Source organism: Cuculus canorus, chromosome Z (genome assembly GCF_017976375.1).
Source record: "Cuculus canorus isolate bCucCan1 chromosome Z, bCucCan1.pri, whole genome shotgun sequence".
Lineage (NCBI taxonomy): Eukaryota > Metazoa > Chordata > Aves > Cuculiformes > Cuculidae > Cuculus > Cuculus canorus.
In genome coordinates, this window is record NC_071441.1 from 7,431,701 (window position 1) to 7,451,692 (window position 19,992).

General features: G+C 40.5%; 1 protein-coding gene across 1 annotated transcript in view; it reads left to right on the forward strand.

Moving 5' to 3' along the window:
• Positions 1 to 19,992, forward strand: part of ITGA1 (integrin subunit alpha 1) — an 80,274-nt gene that overhangs the window by 25,401 nt on the left and 34,881 nt on the right. The window contains exons 2-8 of the mRNA XM_054054704.1: positions 2,801 to 2,921; positions 4,943 to 5,055; positions 5,875 to 5,963; positions 6,055 to 6,169; positions 6,826 to 6,953; positions 17,880 to 18,028; positions 19,791 to 19,941. Coding sequence (XP_053910679.1) covers positions 2,801 to 2,921; positions 4,943 to 5,055; positions 5,875 to 5,963; positions 6,055 to 6,169; positions 6,826 to 6,953; positions 17,880 to 18,028; positions 19,791 to 19,941 — 866 coding nt within the window. The remainder of the gene's footprint in view (positions 1 to 2,800; positions 2,922 to 4,942; positions 5,056 to 5,874; positions 5,964 to 6,054; positions 6,170 to 6,825; positions 6,954 to 17,879; positions 18,029 to 19,790; positions 19,942 to 19,992) is intronic.

The following is a 19,992-nucleotide window of genomic DNA, read 5'->3' on the forward strand; positions in this document are numbered from 1 at the left end:
AGCAAAAGGATATCTATAGTTAAGCAAATCAAGATTGTATTTTTTCCAGTATCCTGTCTGCAGGAGTACCTATAACTGATAGCTAGAGAAAAAAAATAACTAAGCAAGCAAATATAATATTCCTCTTTCAGTTTATGTGTATTTCCAGCTGAGGGGATTTCCTGAACCAGGCATGATTCATATAGTTTATAACCTGCAGTGGTTTTGTCTTTCATTAATTTATTCAGTTCGGCATGGAATACATAACGTCCCAAACATACTTTCTTGACAAGGTCTACGGATCTATTCCCTGCTGTGTGGAGTAACCTCCTTTTTATTTCTGACCAGTCTGGCCCATCTAGCTTCTTTTGATTCCTCTAGCTTTATTTTTTTGAAGAATACATTATTATTGCAAGTTCTAGTTTGACCTCAGTCAGAAGCACAAGGATTTGGGGATTAGTAGCAGATAACTGGCATTTTTTGTCTTCTAGTTTGCTTCTTGTAGCATTTCACATTTTTGCATTCTGTTACAGCTGTGAAGATTAGCAGTGTATTCTTTAAAATCATGACAACTGAGTATATCTTGTAACAAGATTCAAGAAGCTTCAAGACCATTTTGTATAGTGAATGCACAGTAAAAATCACAGGAGTTGTCAATACTAGGTTATTGTGTCTGTCAGCAAATGATGGAGTGATGATGGAGTGTTCAGAGCATAGGGTGCACGCGTAACCTGTGGTAGCTTTAGGGAAAAGTAAATTGGAAGAGATGAGCTGGAATCTTTGACCTTCAATGTTGGTATCATAATACGTTTTAAATGCCTCTAAAGACACCTAGAAGTATGTTTTGTCCATCTTATTCGGGGGCTAAATAAACATACTTCTGGAGATCCTTAAGAGGAAAGCTTACATGGATAGGGTTTACATTTACCTTTCTTCTTTGACTACGTAATTAACTTAGACATTTAGCAGGCTATCTCATTAGAACTGTTTCATTGTCTAGATGTAGGATGGGTCTGAATCCCACACATGGTGTCAAAAATAGTAATAACATTTATTTTTACTCTGAAATTCAACAAAAGAAGATTTGGACCAGGGATACCTTGACTGAATTTTAAAAAATTTGTTTTGTTGATTTTAATTGTGCTTAGATCACCGAGATTAGGGTAGGAAAACACCTATTTTACATGAAAAAGCATAGCAGAATTTCTTTAAACTTAAACGTCTAAGCAAGAGAAAAGATGCATGGATTACTTTTCCAGTGAATTATTTCCTATTGGACCATCAGCCATGATTTTTTTCTTATTGCTTGCAGTGAATCTTTTCTGAAGAACAAAAGTGAACACTGTTAGAATTTGTTCGCTACTTTATATTTCCTGACTATGACTGGAGGAAGAAAAACTAAAATAACACAAAGGAAACTTTTCCTTATTTTGCTGTCCAGTGAAACTGGAAACACCTACTGAGTGATAAATAGTCTTTTGTGATAATTTTACTGCATTAAGCAGGAAATAAGATGCTGAGAGAGACAGATTACCATTGACCACTTGGGAGCTTAATTTTAGAAACAAGCTTTCTGTGAGAACATAATTATCTCAATGGTGAATAATACAGATGTATTTTAGTAACTTGACATCAATTAGATGCCTTGACATGGAGCAAGTGTTATGGATTTGGATATTTTTATGTAGCTGTCAAATGTCACCGAATTATCTTGGAATGCTGCTTTGAAATGAAAGTTGTCTATAATTGTGTTTTTAATCAGTCTTTATTTTCTACTGATTCAACTAATTTTTAGTTCTTGTGCATTAAATTTACAAATCTGCAGCAGCAGATTCAGTGGTTGCTTTTAAAATTTACTTCATCGTGGCAAAGATGAAAGACATCACTATAAGAAATAAAAAAGAAAATATGAATAGCCTTATTTTTATATATAAACAGTAATTTTGTCTTAATGACCTCATGGTGGTTTCTGATATCACTTCGAACTCGTTTTCATGCTGTTTACTTCATTTTTTTGAAAGTTTTGAATACAGTAATATTTTTACAGTATTTTCCCTGGTAACGATCACTGAGCAGTAGGGTGTAGAAAATCAGTCTGAAGAAGCATCTGCTCTGATGACTGATTTCATCATAGTCCTAAAATGTAGTCCGACTTTTCCTAAATGGGTGAATGCTGGATTTCTGTAAAGAGGCACCTACAAGTACTTTTGCGATCACAGCATCTGGTTGCACTAAAAATTTATTCTGTTCTTGTCCAAATATGAAAGTTTTGCAAGTACTCTAGAATATAACTGGGAGAAAAATATGTACTATTTTTTCTCTAATATAGGTTAAATTTATATACATAAGAAAACTGGTTTTTCATTCTTTTCCTGTGTGTGGCTTCTGCAAACAGTTGAAAATTAGCTTATTCTCAAATTTATGAAAATTTGAGAACTACTACCTTGGATGAGGAACATTTTGTGTAAAATTCTTATAGGACAAATGCGTGGAGCATAAAGGAGTAAAAATAACTAAGAAGCTGTTTTATTTACTATTAAAGTTGATAATATTTTATTTAATGTTATTTGAATTGTGATTTACAGATGACTGATGGGCTTTACAAAGTAGATCATAGAAGTCCAGTTGCTGATGTCTCTGAATTTAGCTGTGTACGTGAGGAATTGTGTTTTAAATCTCTTAACCAACTGTGATAAATATGTCCAAAATGCCACTTTCCACTCCTGTCTTGTACCCTCAGTTAAGTCATAATGAACCCCTGATTTCTTAAGTGCTGGGTTTTATGTGTTTTGCTACACATCTTTTTTTTTTTTTTTTAAAGCTCTCTTTCACCTCATCGGCTCTTCCAATGTTGATGTGAAAAATGCGATGACCTTCAGTGGACCTGTGGAAGACATGTTTGGGTACACAGTCCAACAGTATGAAAATGAGGATGGGAAGTGGTAAGCTATTTTTCATTCCTGAAATGGAGACTCCAAATTATCAGGTATTCAGTGACTCAGGTGCTATACTATTATTTCCTAGTACCTCCCATATGTAAAACTCAGATTGTCAGTCATGTTTCTTAAAATAATGCATAGTCCTAAGAAAACCGGAAAAGACTGAAAGACTGGGAGGTCCAATTTTATATCTAGATAGACATAAATGAGTTCATAAAGCAAAAAAGTTCGTAAAGTTGCCTGAACTGAGTTTTTTAGCTGGTGGGAAGGTTTCTCTGTCAGAATGTTTATTAATATAGTACTCTGCCTTCCTTTTTGGAGGGTTAATTATGTCTAGCAGTTAGTAATATATCTGCATTTGGGACTTGGAGCCTTCTTCTTCACCTCTCTTTTCTTTATTGCTGTTCTTCTGAATTGGAAGTTGTGTTTTGGCATGCTTACTGGTATCATTACTTCTCACTCTTTTGAAAAACACCTGCTGATGTTTTTCCCCTGTAAGAACAGACTTCACTAGGCTAACCACTAGGCTGGGGATGGAAGTAACAATTGAGTGGTTAAAGGTTTGCAAATCCTGAGATCTCCATCATTCTTTGCAGATTGTTCTGGTTTTCCCAGAGCTTTGCCAGTGATACGAAATTCTTGGTAAACCAAAGGATTCACACCTGTAGCCTGGAATGACAGGCATGTGGCTACATTACAGCCAGGTCAGACTGTCCAAACAATCCCCTTCACAGGTGCTGGGGCTATCTGACTCCAAGAGTCCACCACCACAACACAGTGGTCACCATCAGCCATAGAGGATGTTCACAGAAAGGAAATTGCAGAGCCTGCTTTGTAGGATGTTTAAATATGCATCTGCATGAAGGTCGTGGGAAAATAATAATGACCTTCTTCGAGCTAGTTTGGACCTCCAGGAAATGGTATCCATACTAGGAGCTGGGATTTTGCAAAATAAGCTACGTTGTTGTAAAATGTCCTGAAACCTTTCAAAAGCAGGAAATAATGACCCAGGAATGGCAATTTTTCCAGTAACTGAAGGGAGACAGGAATCTAAACTAGTTTTCTAGATCCCAATGCCTCTGAAATTGAACTCCAGAGCTGCTGTTAAATTGTCCAGCTTTCAAGCTGCTTTCAGCATAGCAACATCCAGAACAGAAATTCTGTAAGTCAACAGCAAAAGAAACATACCAAGCAGCCTTGTGGTGTTTTGTCAACTGCTGTAACGCTATCTAGATACCACAGATAGAACTTTTTAGCAACCGACATCCTGTAAACCTGACTGCAGTAGTTTCTCGATAAATTGGGGTTCTCTGAAAAAAATTGCCATGCAAAAAGACAAAACGGCCTTTCAGAACACTTCTCTCTGTTCATAAGGTTCACTTTTTCTGATAAAAAAACAGCACGGGGACATCGTCCTGCTGAACGTTAATCACCTTCCATGAGATGTCAAGCACACTCAGCTCTTCTGCAGTTAAATGGAAGGCAAGAATACCTAATAGGCTGTGGTGCCTTTTTCTAGGTTTTGTGTAAGAAATACATACATTATAGCATATAGTTTGAAAGAGCAGTCAGATCCGGTGTATACTTGGAGCATTTTATGTTAGTTTAGAATAATTAATTTATTATTACTGATAAAATCTATATGGATGCCAGTGAGCTGTCTCAGTATGTGGTTTTTTTTTTTTTTAAGAAATTGGATTTTGTATTGGGTTTAAATTCTCCTTTCTGTCTTTTTTCAAATCCATAGGCTACATTTTACTTGTTACATCAGTCTATTAAAGTATTTTCTGCCTGAATTCACCAATTTATGATCAATGTTTGAAATGGTTCTTTCAATAGCTCTTCACTGCTGGGTAACATTATTTAAGACTGAATTCTTCTTCTGGGTGTTTGTGAGCCTCTCCTTTGCCATTTGGCCTCTCAGCATTAAAAATACATTTTATTCTAAAATATGTTAAAGATCAAGGAGATATTTCGTGGCTTTTAAGAAAGAAGAAGTTTCAGGTAACTTATTTCATTTGCAGGGTACTTATTGGTTCACCATTAGTTGGCCAACCTGAGAAAAGAACAGGAGATGTATACAAATGCCCCGTAGGAAGAAACAGCCAATCACCTTGCATAAAACTGAATTTACCAGGTATGAAAGAAGATTAAGCTGTGTTATATATGGAGGAATAATAGAGGTCAGATCTTAGGAGGTTTTTAGCTAGTAAATATGCATTAGAATTGTTTCTATAGAAAAGACTTACTTAGGACTCCAGAGCTAAATGTGAAGGAAGTTGTGTTTGTAACATCAAAAATAGTTTTATTTTAGAGCTTTTCATTGTCCTTTAGAAAACATGCTCATAATTTTAGAATGGCGTTTGGATGTGTTATCAAAACTTTATTATGACTGGCATTAATTGACTGTGTTTGGCAGTCCTGGCCATAGAGCCAGAAACGTCTTTGAGCGTAGATTCATAGATTACCCATTTCATAGCTTTCTGAAGCCAACAAGTGCCTTCATAATGCCATCAGTAAACTTTTGATAGGAACTTAAATAACCAGAACTAGGCTCGTGCATCTTAATATGATACAGGTAAATATTAATAATTTTCTTGCACGTGTAAAGAGACACATGTAAAATGAATGTTTGTTTTCTAATTAACAAAACTGTGTGAACAGTAATCTCTTGCTTTCAATGTGTGGTTATTTTTACTTTTTTTTCTTTTTTTGTGGTTCAAGAAAACTATTTGAGACAGCAACCCAGACAAATTTTCTGGGATAAAAGCCAGAGTCAGAAATTTTTCTTGATTGTTGCAATTGAAGAAGGGGGAGGAAGGGTGCTAAAATATTTGATGAAACAAATGTCAGTCTGGGTTTTATTTTAGAAGCTGGAAGCCCCTTGCTAGGGGATATATACTTTAACATTTTGTTTTCGTGTTCCCAAATACTTAACATTTTAATCTATTTATAGCTGCTACTTCAGTTCCTAACGTTGTGGAAGTAAAAGAAAACATGACTCTTGGAACAACCTTAGTGACAAACCCAAAAGGAGGCTTTCTGGTAAGAAAGGATTTTTTGCCAATTTTAAATGAAGTCTGTTTTTTTCCGTCGGGTACCATAACAACATTTCACCCTTTTTAATCTTTTAAAGGCATGTGGACCACTTTATGCTTATAAATGTGGGCGTTTGCATTACACAACTGGAGTTTGCTCGAATGTCAGCTCTACTTTTGAAACTGTTAAGGCAATTGCTCCATCTGTGCAAGGTAGGCATGCTACAAGAATTCTCTTGTGTGCCTGAAAATACAAAGTGGCAAACAAGACAAATGTATAGGCATACCAAAAAGTATGAAGTGCTTAATTTAGCTACCAGCATTACCAAGTTAAGTAAATGTTTTCTTTGTCCGTATATAACCTAAATTCATGCTACTTTTGGAATTTATCTCAGTATAAACAATCGTTAGAGTGCTATGTAATGTCCAAACACAATTGCTAAAAATAGTTACTTATGTTTTTTACTTATGGCCAAAAGACTCTTTTTAAATAATGATGACACCATAAAACCTTATGCAAACCTAATTTAGTAATGTAAATACAAATCTTAAAGACCCGGTCCTTTGGAAAAATTGAAGAGAAACAGATTGATGTTGTAGAAAGTAGGGATCGCTAGTAAATACTCCAAATATGTGATCTTCTAATCTCATTCTTAAATTTCTTCTTGCAAGAAAGAGCTTTGCTGATAAAGGGAACACAAACCATGTAAAATACAATACAAAAGTTGATGAATGACAGTTGCCATCAAACATGTCAATTCCCACTGCAGAAGGATATGCGTTGTTTGCTACTCACAGAAGTAACTGGAGCTGGGAGGTATATTTGATCCTTGTTAGTATCAATTCTTAGGTGGCAATTTGTGTTGCAGAGTGTAAATCCCAGTTGGATATCGTCATAGTCCTCGATGGGTCCAACAGCATTTATCCATGGGAGAGTGTCACAGCATTCCTAAACAGCCTATTGAAAAACATGGATATAGGTCCTCAGCAAACACAGGTAATACAGTAGACGTTTTATGGTTGTTTAATTTGCAAGAAAAAAAGGATTTACAGGAAATGCGATGAGAGTGTTATCTATGAGGCTCTTCAGTTAAAGGAACTTAAGGCAGTGGAGTACTAAAACAAAATAGCTGAAACTAGGACTAAGTCAGTGTTTGCTGCCAAGTAGCAATGTCAGGGGGACTCTCCCTCCCCCACCACTCAGGCAGTCTGGAGAAACCAACTCTCTAACCTAGAGACAAAAGTTAAGTGCATTAAGTGAGGGTGTTTGAACATTGTCCTTTCCCACTTCCTTCCTCTCTACAACCACTTCTTGTCTTCTTTTGTACTTCATAGCACAAAGGTCATTTCTGCCCCTCCAAGGCACACATGCATGGTTCAGACAGCCTTTGATTATAAGTTTTTTGAGCAGCATTCAATATTTTGTAGTGTGGAGCTTGAGCATACAGCTTTCAGATATTTTGAATCATAATTAATAAGTGGCTGTTAACCCACGTTATTACTGGTAGAAACTGCATTTACATAGTGAGTGGAGACAGCCAAATTCACAGCTGCTATAAATCAGTGTTCCACCAGAATTAACAGATCTACAACCAATTATCCCAGCTGAGGATTTGACATATGTTCCACAGTCTGCTGAACAGAGTATGTAAGTAGCAATTGTGACACAACTTGGGGAAGGAGGAAACACGGATGCTGAGATACATTATAACGCAGAAATCTTTATTAACATCAAAAAAAGAGAACAGGTCTTCTTTTCAAGTCTCCCTGTCACGTGCCCCTGCTGCTTCCCCCATCAAAATCAAGGATTATCTGGGATCCCATATGATATTTTGTATGCTTCAGGCCAGTACATAGCATTTTTGCTGCTTTGGGTTAGCTCCAAACAGCTCCTGCTTTCACAAAGGAGTCTGTGAGAAGTTGTAAAGGATACATCTGTCTGCAGAGAGTATCCCTGTCATTTTCCAATTTGATTGGGGTTTGTGAGTTACCACCCAACTTTCCTGTTGGCTGGACTGAACACCAGCTGATAAAATTATTAGTTATAAACTGTCAGCTTTACACAGTGTACAAGTGTGTCTTGTCATTTTAGATATGCTGTTCTTTCAGATATTGTGAGGAAGAAGGAAAAACACTTTGTGAAATTAAATGGAAAAGAAAAAAAATAATAAATTCTTCTGGTCCCTTAAGCTAATGATTAGTCCAACATGTGCCATCTTGGGAAAACACTTAAATGTGAACTTCCCAGTACGAGGCAATGGCCTCATGGAATTCATTACTACCTTCTGCTCAAAGGGAATAGTATACAGTGCAATTAACTCTACTGCACTCTCATCCCTCTTCCTTACCCTGCAATTTCTAAATTTTTACATTGCCACACCTCTGTTATGTTTGGGTTTGGAGTCCTGCCTCGTTTGTGTGTCTTGACTCGCACACAAAAGGTTTCTTGCTGGCGTGCACTCCAGCAGCCTTCCATCTCCACCTACAAAATCCGTTCTACCCATGTCTTGGCACAGCTACCTCTCTTCTTACATGTACGCTTACTCAAGAACTTCAGCTTTGGTATCTGGTTGCTAAAGAGCAGAAACATTTGAGAGGGAGATAAGAATGGGGCAAGGGAGAGAGAAGCTGAAAAACCAGAAATGGAAGGCAAAAGCTAAGTGGAATTTTTTTGGTTCCTCTTACCTACCTCCTCCATCGCCAGAACATATCCCATCCCTCTCCTTTCCCCCAAGCCCCCTGCTTGGGAACCCTGGCACAGACAGAGGTGGTAATGAGTTCATACCTTCTCCTCCACCCACTGTTTCTTTGCTCCGAAACTATGTTTAAAAGGCTATTGAAAGGGGAAAAGGAGAAATGACAAAGCAGACTTACTTCTCCCTTCTCCTCTGGGACACAGAATAGAAATAAGAAACAATTCTTTGTTTTCTGTCTGTTTAAATTGATTTTTCAGTGATGGTCTTATGGGGATATTTGAGCATGTAGAAGTTGATGGACTTTCACTGACTTCAGATTGTTTTCCTCTTGCACAGGAAAGGAATGAGGTGATTACAGAACAACTCCTTAGCAGCTTGGGTGTGACTTGTTCAAAACCATGTTTTGATTAGAGGCTTGCAAGATTTTTTTTTTTTTTTCCACTTACCCCCTTCATGAACAACAGTTATTAGATTTGTAGCAAGTAAGAGGAGAAATTCCTCAGTGTCTCATGCCTGGCAAATTTGAAAGTGAAAGCCAGAGGATTCAGATGCAAAAAACCCAAAGTTTACAGTACAGTTTTTTTCAGAAGTATTTCCTTCCCCTCCTCTTTCCGCTCTCCAGAAAGTCCACACCACCATACTGATGGTTAAGATGCATATCCTGACATTAGGAATAAAAGAAGTAAAGGGAAAGTGACAACAGGAAAGTGGAAAAGGGAGAAGGAACTAGATGAAAAAAAATGGTACAAGTAGGAGCAAAATATTTCTCCTGGCCTTATTGTACAGGTTAATATAACTGCAAAGTAAGATAGGGTGTTTTTTTCGCTTTCTTAAACTTTTGTTGAGATAATTTAACTTTTAATGTGAGGATGTGGTTTATAATCCTTTGCATATGAGTAATCTTCTGTTGTAGAACATCAACAGAGAACGCAGAATACTTTGATATGTTCAATTCCAGCTTTAAAGCTACGTTGTAATGGCCTTCAGAAACTTTCAGACAGGTTTTATTTCTCTATTAATGTATGTCATAGGTGTTTCACCTGTTCCTTCATCCAAAGGCACTGTGTCAGTGGAGTAAGTCATACCATGTCATATCTTATGATCAGTTTTACCTCCAGAAGACCAGAAATGCATTAAAAAGATTCAGGATGAAGAAAGACCTTCGCAATAATTTATAACTAATTTCTGTCTGAGCCTCTGGGAGCAAACAAAATGTAGAATTAATTAATTTTTGCTTTGATACAGGTATCTTCAGTAAGGCTTCCATATGACAGAAATATATTATCCCTTAATGCTTACCAAGGCATCTTGGCTTTTCTGTTGCATTAAATATGATTTAAGTACAAACAGAAATATTTCTGATTTTCTTCATATCACAGAGATAAAACTCCTAGTACATCAGCTCTATATACTAAATGGTTTTCCTTTCATTTTGGTTTTGTTATTGTTTTTTACCAAATAGATTGTCTTCATAATTTCTTTGGAAAGCCAGAATATACTTTCTAAATAAGAGGTTGCATTCACTTATAGAACAAGAAGAAATAATTGCCTTAGAAATGTTTTGTCCCACAGTAGAACAGTCTTTCACTCAGCCTGTTCGCTCATACAACACTTCTTGACAGGAACTGGGGACAATTAAAGAATTATTCCCTTGTGTATTATAAAAGCCATGGAATGCTAGGGAAGGGAACATAAACTTAGGAATTACAAAGATGTTCAATAGATTATGGTCAGTAATGCTGGGAAAAATATTAGGTTTTCTGGAGCAGAACAGAATTGCATCCTTCTGTGTAGTAATATTGCATTTTCCAGATTCAAATTAAACAAGCAAATCAAAACATACAATACCTGTAACTGTCGTTCTCAGGGCTTGCTGACATTACACAGTTTGAACAGATTCATTATCCCATAAAAGTGCATTTGTATCACCTAGATGTGTCGTTTATAGTTTTCCATTAGATTAAAAGGCTGCAGAAGCTCCAATCTTTATTGCTGTCAAAAGAATATAATTCTTGGACTTGATTCTATGATCCTGTAGAAGATGGGAAGATGAAGCTATTAGTATTTTGTTAGTTCTGAGAAGTTTTTTGTTATCCTTTTTTGAGGAATGGCTCATCTTCAATGTCATGAAATATGTAGAACTTGATGATCAGTGTTTTGAAAACTAATGCTAAGGAGGGTCCCACAAAACAATTGTATCCCATAAGATAACCACATGCCCCCCTTCCTTCCTGATTTACAAGCTATGCAATACAGTGCAGTTTTCCAGACTCAGATGTTCTTCCCATTCACTTCCTGAGAAGGAAATGCTCAAAATGTTTACTTGCTGTGATCATGGACAACATTTCCTTTCAAATAGGAAATGATACAACTCAGTGTCAGCCTGCAATCTTTTTCAGGAGGGCGATACCACCAACTTAGGTCTCTCATGAAAGATGGATACTTTTCATGCTGGCAGCAGTCAATATCTGATTTAATCCGTTATACAAATGAAATCCTCAAAAGATAAGGAGTCCATGAATACACAGTGCCAGGCCACCCAGTGTACAATAGTCTCTGCCTACACTTGCGCATGGTCCTGGAGTACATGAGGCACTCCTTCTGCTCCAGAAGACCAAACATGATGAAAACCTTTTGTTTATCACTAGTTACTGGCAGTCTTTTTAAATGACTAGTAACATCCAGTTCAGATTATGCTGCATGTCACTTTAGATGCATGCCACAAGATAGTTGCCTTGGAGGGAACAGGTTAAAAATTTCATCTTCCGCTTGGAGTTTAACCAGTGCCACATGACTTCTCTGACCATTATGTGCCAGCTCATTGTGCAAACTCTGCGCGGGATTAATGGGCTGCTGCTCACAGGATCATGCAGTGTCTGGATGCACAGCTGCAAGTGGAGGATGGCCAAGAAAGAATCAAGATAACTTAAAAGGGTGCAGTTTCTAACTTTGACCTTATGTCAGTTCTTCCGGATTTGATTGTATTTCTGAAAGGTTACAGAAATTAAGTGGGATAGATTTTGCTACCACATACCATTACAATTATAGTCCCATAATTATAGTCCCATAAAGTAGCTTTTCATAACCATTGTGATATTGATATTTAGCATCAAATATTCATCCAACTCTAACTCTTTTTCAGTCGTCAAGAATGGGCAGCATGGATGATAGCAGATGAGTGCTAGATTGAGGCAGAAATTTGCTCTGTGGAGCAAGGGAACCTCCTAAAATGGAGATAGGGGCGGGCAGCTCCTGACTCCTGGTTGCACCAGCTGCCAAGGGGCAGCTGAGGCAGGGGAGGTCGGGTCAGGATTCATTCACAGAAACATCCATAGGAGATTTAAATGGCCTCTAAGGAGTGCCAGTGACCAGAGCACTGCAAACAGGAGCAGGCAGACAGGGGCATGGGTTATCAGAAGGGCAAGACAGAGCAGTCTGCACAGGTAGTTCACACCTACAGGGTGAGCAGGGAGGGCACAGTCTCTGTACTCAGGAGGTGAGTCCAGACAGTGAGAGGGACCCCAGCCATGGTGTCTACTGACAAAACGCTGCATCCTCTGCACCTGCCAGAAAGGATACATCAGCTCAGGCTGGGCTTGCAGGAAAACATGCAGCCACTCAGGTCTCTGGCTGCAGGGAGTGCCACTGGCTTGCACTGGAAACAGAGTGCAGCAGGGGCAACAGTTATGTGAGATGCACGCAGGTGAACTATCTCAGCCTGGTGGCAGAGCTGTGAGAGGAAGTAAGTATGGAGCATCAGGGAGTCTGAGTAAAAGACAGATTGGTGGAACCACACCTTGAGCTTCCTGAAACAGGAACAGGGACAACCACCGGAAAGAGCCCCTAAACAAAGGGATTCAGTGTCCTCCCCCTGCACCAGGATGTAGGCAAGGACTTGAAGTGAAGTAGTGAGTGGAAGCAAGTGGGGCAGAAAACGAAATGAACCTCTCCCCAGGTATCTCTCCACAATTGATAAAAATCTCTAGCTGTGGAGGACCAGGAGACAATGTGGGTGACAATTCATCTGCATTGGAGGAGGAGCCAAGGCCAGAAAGATATCCCCCTATATTGCTACAACTGCCAGGAGGAATAAAAGGGGAGTCATAGTTGTAGGAAACTCTCTGCTGAGGGGAACGGAGGATCCGAGTCCAATATGTTGAGTAGACTCTACTTGTAGAGAAGTCTGCTGCCTCCCAGGAGCCCGGATTAGGGATATCGCTAGGAAACTGCACAGTCTGGTGAGGCCCTCAGACTTCTACCCGTTACTGCTCTTCCATGTGGGAGGTGATGAAGCTGCAGTATATAGCCCAAAGGTGATCAAAAGAGATTTTCGGGCCTTGAGACAGCTAGTGAGGGAATCTGGGGCCCAAGTGATTTTTTCATCCCTCCTTCCAGTTGTGGGCAGTGATATTGGAAGTAACAGGTGGGACTAGTCAATTAATGCATGGCCCTGTGGCTGGTGTCATCATAATAATTTTGGGGGTTTTAACAATGGGGTGGCCTACTCAGCACCAGGTTTACAGGTATCGGATGGGAGCCACCATTCTCAAAAGGGGAGGAGGGTCTTTACCCAGGAGCTTGCAGGACTCATTGATAGGGCTTTAAACTAGATGTGAATGTGGAAGGCGATAATATCAGGCTTGCCTATGACAAGCTGCTGGAGGGCACAGGGTGGTTGGAGGGTTGGGGTACTGGTATGGGCCCTCCAGCTGTTGCCATGGGGCATTCTGGGGATGCTGCAGCACAGTTTAAGTTCTTTGGAGATGAGCTGAACGCCGTGAAGGTAGCAGGAGCCAGCAAGGAAACTTCTGCTGAACACCTTAAGGGAAATAAAGAGTGTTCCACTAAGAAGGTGATGCGCCCAACAGCCAAGATGAAGTGCTTCTATACAAATACATGCAATTAGGGCAACAAACAGGAGTCAGAAGCTACCATGCCTGCTAGAAAGCTATGATCTGATTGCCATTACTGAAACTTGGTGGGACAAATCCCATGACTGGAGTGTGGCTATTGATGGCTACCGGCTTTTCAGAAGGGACAGACTGGGAAGAAGGAGTGGAGACATTGTGCTTTATATCTGAAAATGGATAGAGTGTGAAGAGCTGTCTTTGAAGAATAGCCGTGAACAGGTCAAAAGCTCAAGGGTAAGAATAAAAGACTGAGGCAACAAAAGGAACTTTGTGGTTGGTGTATACTACAGACCACCTGATCAAGGAAAGCCTATTGATAAAACTTTCTTTCTCCAGCTACAAGAAGCTTTGCGCTCGCATTCTCTCATCCTGCTGGGGACTTCAACCACCCTTATATTTGCAGGAAAAGTAGCACGCCAAGCTTTAGGCAATCCAGGAGGCTCCCAAAGAGCATTGAAGATAATGTCTCAATCCGGGTGATAGACATCCTTACCCAGGGGAATGCAATACTGGACCTGGTGGTCACCAATGCAAGTGAGCTCATCAGTGCTCAAGAGTGGAGGCAGCCTGGGCTGCAATGATCAAACACTTGTGGAGTTCAAGGTCCTGAGGGATATGAGACAAGCAAGGAGTGTAGTCAGGAACCTAAATTTCAGGAAAGCAGAATTCCAGCTCTTCAAGGAGCTACTCAGTAGGAGACCCTGGGATATGGTCCTCAGGGGCAATGGAGCAGAATAGAGCTGGCAAATATGTAAGGATGCTTTCATAGTATCATAGTATAGTTAGGATTGGAAGAGACCTTAAAGATCATCTAGTTCCAACCCCCCTGCCGTGGGCAGGGACATCCCACTGGCTCAGGCTGCCCAAGGCCCCATCCAACCTGGCCTTGAACACCTCCAGGGATGGGGCAGCCACAACCTCCCTGGGCAACCTGTGCCAGTGTCTCACCACTGTCATGGTGAAGAAATTCTTCCTAATGTCCAGTCTAAATCTGCCCCTCTCCGCTCTATACCCATTCCCCCAGTCCTATCTCCACAAACCTTTACGAATAGCCCCTCTCCAGCTTTCCTGTAGGCCCCCTTCGGGGACTGGAAGGTCGCTATAAGGTCTCCTCTGAGGCTTCTTTTCAATGAAGCACAAGAGCGCTCAGTCTCCAGATGTAGGAAATTGGGCAGGGAAGGGAAGAGACCAGTATGGCTGAGTCAAGACCTGCTGGTCAAACTGAAGACCAAGAGGGAACTGCACAGGCAGTGCAAGCAGGGAAAGGGGACCTGGGAAGAGTACAGGCACGCTGCCTGGTTGTGTAGGGGTGAGGTCAAGAAAGCTAAGATGCAGCTGGAGCTGAACTTGGCAAGGAAGTGAAAACTAACAAGAAGGGTTTCTACAGATATGTCAACCAGAAGAGGAAGTTTAAAGAAAGTGTACTCCAACTGATGAGTGAAAATGGTGACCTCATATCAACAAATGAGGAGAAGGCTGCGGTACTCAACAACTTTTTGCCTCAGTCTTCACAGACAACCACTTTCCTCGCCCCTCCTGGGCTAATGGACAACAGGATAGGGACCAGAGCAGTAAAGCCGCTCCGAGTGTAGGGGAGGATCATGACCACCTGAAGAACCTGAACATATATAAGTCTATGGGACCTGATAAGATGCATCCCAGAGTTCTGAGGGAATTGGCTGATATGGTTGCCAAGCCACTCTCTATGCTATTTGAAAAGTTATGGCAGCCAGGAGGAGTACCTAGTGACTGAAAGAAGGGTAACGTTATGCCCATTTATAAAAACAGTAGAAAAGATGACCCTGGGAACTACCAATCTGTCAGCCTCACCTCTATGTGTGGGAAGATCATGGAACAGATCCTCCTAGAGGCTGTGCTAAAGCATATGGAGGACAGGGAGATGATTACAGTCAGCAAGCATGGCTTCACGAGGGGCAAGTACTGCCTGACCAACTTAGTGGCTTTCTATGATGGGGTAACCGCAGCAGTGGACACAGGTAAACCAACGGATGTGATCTATCTAGACTTCTGTAAAGCCTTTGACACAGTCCCCCACAACATCCTTCTCTCTAAATTGGAGAAATATGGATTCGATGACTGGACTGTTCCGTGGATAAGGAATTGGTTGGAGGGTCACATTCAGAGAGTAGTGGTCAATGGCTTGATGCCCACATGGAGACCCATGACAGGTGGTGTCCCTCAGAAATCCGTACTGGGACCCATGTTGTTTAATATCTTCATCAACAATGTAGATAGGGAGATTGAGTGCACCCTCAGTTTGCAGACGACACCAAGCTGAGTGGTGCAGTTGTCACACCGGAAGGATGGGATGTCATCCAGAGGGACCTGGAGAGGCTGGAGAAGTGGGCCTGTGCGAACATCAGGAGGTTCAACAAGGCAAATGCAAGGTCCTACCCCTGGGTTGGGACAGCCTGCAGTTTTAATACAGGATGTGGGATGACGTGATTGAGAGTAGCCCTGTGGAGAAGGACTCAGGGTGCTGATCAGTGAGAAGCTCAACACAAGCCAGCAATACACACTCACAGCCCAGAAGGCCAACCGTATCCTGGGCTGCATCAAAAGAAGTGTGGCCAGCAGGTGAAGGGAGGTGATTCTGCCCCTCTACTCTGCTCCTGTGAGACCTCACCTGAAGTATTGTGTCCAGTTCTGGAATCCCCAACATAAGGAGGATATGGAGCTGTTGGAACTGGTCCAGAGGAGGGCTACAAAAGTGATCAGAGGGCTGGAGCACCTCTGCTGTGAGGACAGGATGAGAGAGTTGGGGTCATTCAGCCTGGAGAAGAGAAGGCTCTTGGGAGTCCTTATAGCTACCTTCCAGTACCTGAAAGGGGCTACAGGAAGCTGGGGAGGGACTTTTTACAAAGGCAGGTAGTGACAGGACAAGGGGGAATGGCTTTAAATTGGAAGGGTGAAGATTTAGGTTAGACATTAGGAAGAAATTCTTTATGGTGAGGGTGATGAGGCACTGGCACAGATTGCCCAGGGAAGCTGTGGCTGCCCCATCACTGGAGGTGTTCAAGGCCAGGTTGGATGGGGCCCTGGGCAGCCTGATCTGGTGGGAGGTGTCCCTCCCCATGGCAGGGGAGTTGGAACTGGATGATCTTTAAGGTCACTTGCAACCCAAATCGTTCTATATTTCGACTACAAGGAAACAAACATTTTACAGCATCTGAGAGGCTATGAAAGTACATAAAAAACTACCTATAAAGCAATTGCAAAGTACATACTAAGCCACTTCTAAAATAAAATGATGGCATAAACATCTGAGAGGTCTTATTGATCTTCAGTACCTAAATGCTATAGTGCTTTTAATAATAGATGAGTGAGACATAAATATGCCACATAACACTGCATTACCCTAAATAACATCTATAAATTGCCATGTGTAACATAAAGTTGAAATATGCTAATGGAACATTGTGTGGAATCTTCCCAGTAAAAGCTGTCAGGAACCTGCTACAACGTTAAAACTGACAGAGATGAATGAGCAAAATTAATTAATATTTAAGAATATTGCTCATCTTTTTATTTCACACTTGTTTTTGTAGCAAGTTCCCTCAGGCATTTGTGGTTGAACTCCAATCCCATGCATTGATCTTTTGTACAAAGACTTGTCTTGCTGAGGTCATCTAGAGTCTTTGCACCATCCTACCCAATTGCAGAAGACACCATTTTTCCACGTAGTCCTCTCTGGCACTTATCAGGTATCTTACTTTGGCACACCTCCTGCAGAAAGAACAGCCGTGTCCTGGACTGCTGTGCTGTCTTCGTCAAGGGTACTTGGTTCTTTCTCTCATCCAGATGGGCCTACATTTGTCATTGTAGTGCTGTTTCTAGGCTAAGTTCAGGGTAAGCAACGTATCAGATGTATCAGATCTAGGAATATTGTATTCAGATGGAATGAGGAGAACTATGACTGAATCATGACCTCATATGCTATAAGGAAAAGTATTCTGAGAGGTTGTAAAGAGCGATTAGGGCACCGGTCTGCCTTGATCCAGAGGAGAGCAGAGCTATTGTGCATATTACTGCAAGTCAGGAATAGCAGAGTTGAGCCTGCTTTTGGCTTTGTTCCTAGTTTTATTAAAAACAATTTAGAAACTTTAAAGTGTTTCATGAGATTGAGTGTCTTCTAGCCAGTCTTGCTCAAATGTTTATAGGTGTTTCACACTGGGGAAAATACACAGTCTTCAACTCTTTCCTTGGCTGCAGGTACAGACGGGCATTTACCCCACTGCAGGAACACTGATACTTTCTTTAGGCTAGCTGATTTTTGACATGAATGGTATGTTTCAGGTTGGAATTGTTCAGTATGGACAGACTGTAGTCCATGAATTTTTTCTGAATACGTACTCTACAACAGAAGATGTGATGGCTGCAGCTGCAAGGATACACCAGCGAGGTGGCACGCAGACTATGACAGCTCTAGGAATAGATACAGCAAGGTACGTTCACAAAATATTGTCCTGCATATGGTAGAAACAAACAGAAACAGATATAGCGATGGTTCTGATTTTATAAATTAAAAATATGATGTGTCTGAAATCTGACTGCATTTTAAGGGAGCAAAATTCAGGAGAGTGTATAAACAGAGTTTGTCTGGCATCTAGAGCGGTTGTATAAGGCACCCCGAAAAGGCATCTGTCTCTTGAAGGGAAGAAGTAGGAAAAGATGAGAGACATGGAGCGAGTTTGTAGTCCTAAGTAAAGGGATGACAATCTCTGATGTCCATATAGAGCAGGTAGGAGCTGTGTAAGTATAAGAATGAAGGAAAATAAGTTTTGGGAGGAAACAGGAAAAAATGGAAATTTTTAATGTTAATGTTTCTTCATTCTAAGTTAAGATTATCACAGGGTTTGAACTCATGCTTGACAGAAAGCCTAAAATTTTATATCTGAAGTCTTTGAAGCTACTGAATTGTTGTGAGATTAAAGATTTGTTGGAGAAATAGCATTATTTAGAAATAAATTTGTTGTAGAAATAGCATTACTTAGAAATAATTCCTTTATGAGAAAAATTAAATATGACTTCTGTAGCACAGACAGTAAACGCAAGACCTCTCAGATACTTTCAAAATATAAAATGTTGTGCTGTTATCTTTTTTCTATCCTACTTTTTTTCCCTGACATGACAGCATGTCCTTATTCCATAAAAGATTGCATTCACCCTTTCCAAACAACCATTTAGTGAAGTATGCAGCATGTTTTTGATGAACTATTTGATTATCTGACCCAAGTTTTGTTGATACAATGTCTCTGATCCAATGACATTCTTACATACTCACCAGTAATGTTTTCCTTAGATACGAGCAGAAGCTTGAGGGAGCCTGAACAAGTCAATGAAAGCAGAGCCAGTTGAGAATTGCCAAATATTCAAAAACCACATGTGGTTCAGAAAGTCCCTGCGCACCACAAACTGTTGCAGGCTTGTAAACACAGAAGCTATCAGCAAAAACTCCCTCTGTTCTAGCAGTCTTCCTGTCCATCCGCTTTTGGCTGTTGGCAGTGGTAGATCTTAGCTTTCACTCGTCTTACAGTTCAATATTTTCCTAAAAAGAGGAAGTCCTGCTTCCTTCCTTCTTCTCCAGAACCCTAATCCAGTCTCACCTTTTCTGGTCCCCTCCAGAGTCCAGGTAAGCAGCTGCCCAAAACCTCAGTGTCCTTTTGTCCATCTGTGGGTGTAGGGTTCAACTGGTTGCCCTCACCTGCCTCTGCTCACCTGTAACCTGCTTTTGCCACATCCCCAACGCCCAGTTTTGCTGTAGATGTGCAGAGGTGTGCTGGTAGCTGAATAATTTAAAACACTTGGAAGCGCTGCTGTAGGGTAGAATAGGTGATTTTTTGTGGATGTGGTTTTCAGGATGGGGAAAAGAAGGTGTTGGTAGTTGTGGTTTTTTTCAAGCTGCCAAAAGCTGTTTTAAGAAGGCAGAAGCTTACTTTGAGAGGGGAAGGATTCGTCAATATCCAGCATTGTATTTTCCATTGTTGCTCTTGAATGAATAATGAATGAATGCTTGTGAAACTCTTTGGCTGTGAACTATCATATAAGTTCCAATTGTTGTCTGCATTTGTTCATGGTTAATATTAATCTAGTTTTCCTGCTTCTTAGTTAATATAAAATCTTTTACTTTATGGTTGACTATGCAATAATGTTGCATGTCCTAAATGCTGAAATCGCCTTTTTCCAAATGCTTTATGCTCCCTTTAGGGAGGAGGCTTTTACTGAGGCTCATGGTGCACGAAGAGGAGTACAAAAAGTAATGGTTATTGTGACTGATGGGGAATCACACGACAACTACAGATTAAAAGACGTGATTGATAATTGTGAAGATGAAAGCATTCAGAGATTTGCCATTGCTGTAAGTGAACTTTTATGGAAAATTCAGAATCTTTAAAGCGTGTTTCATCTT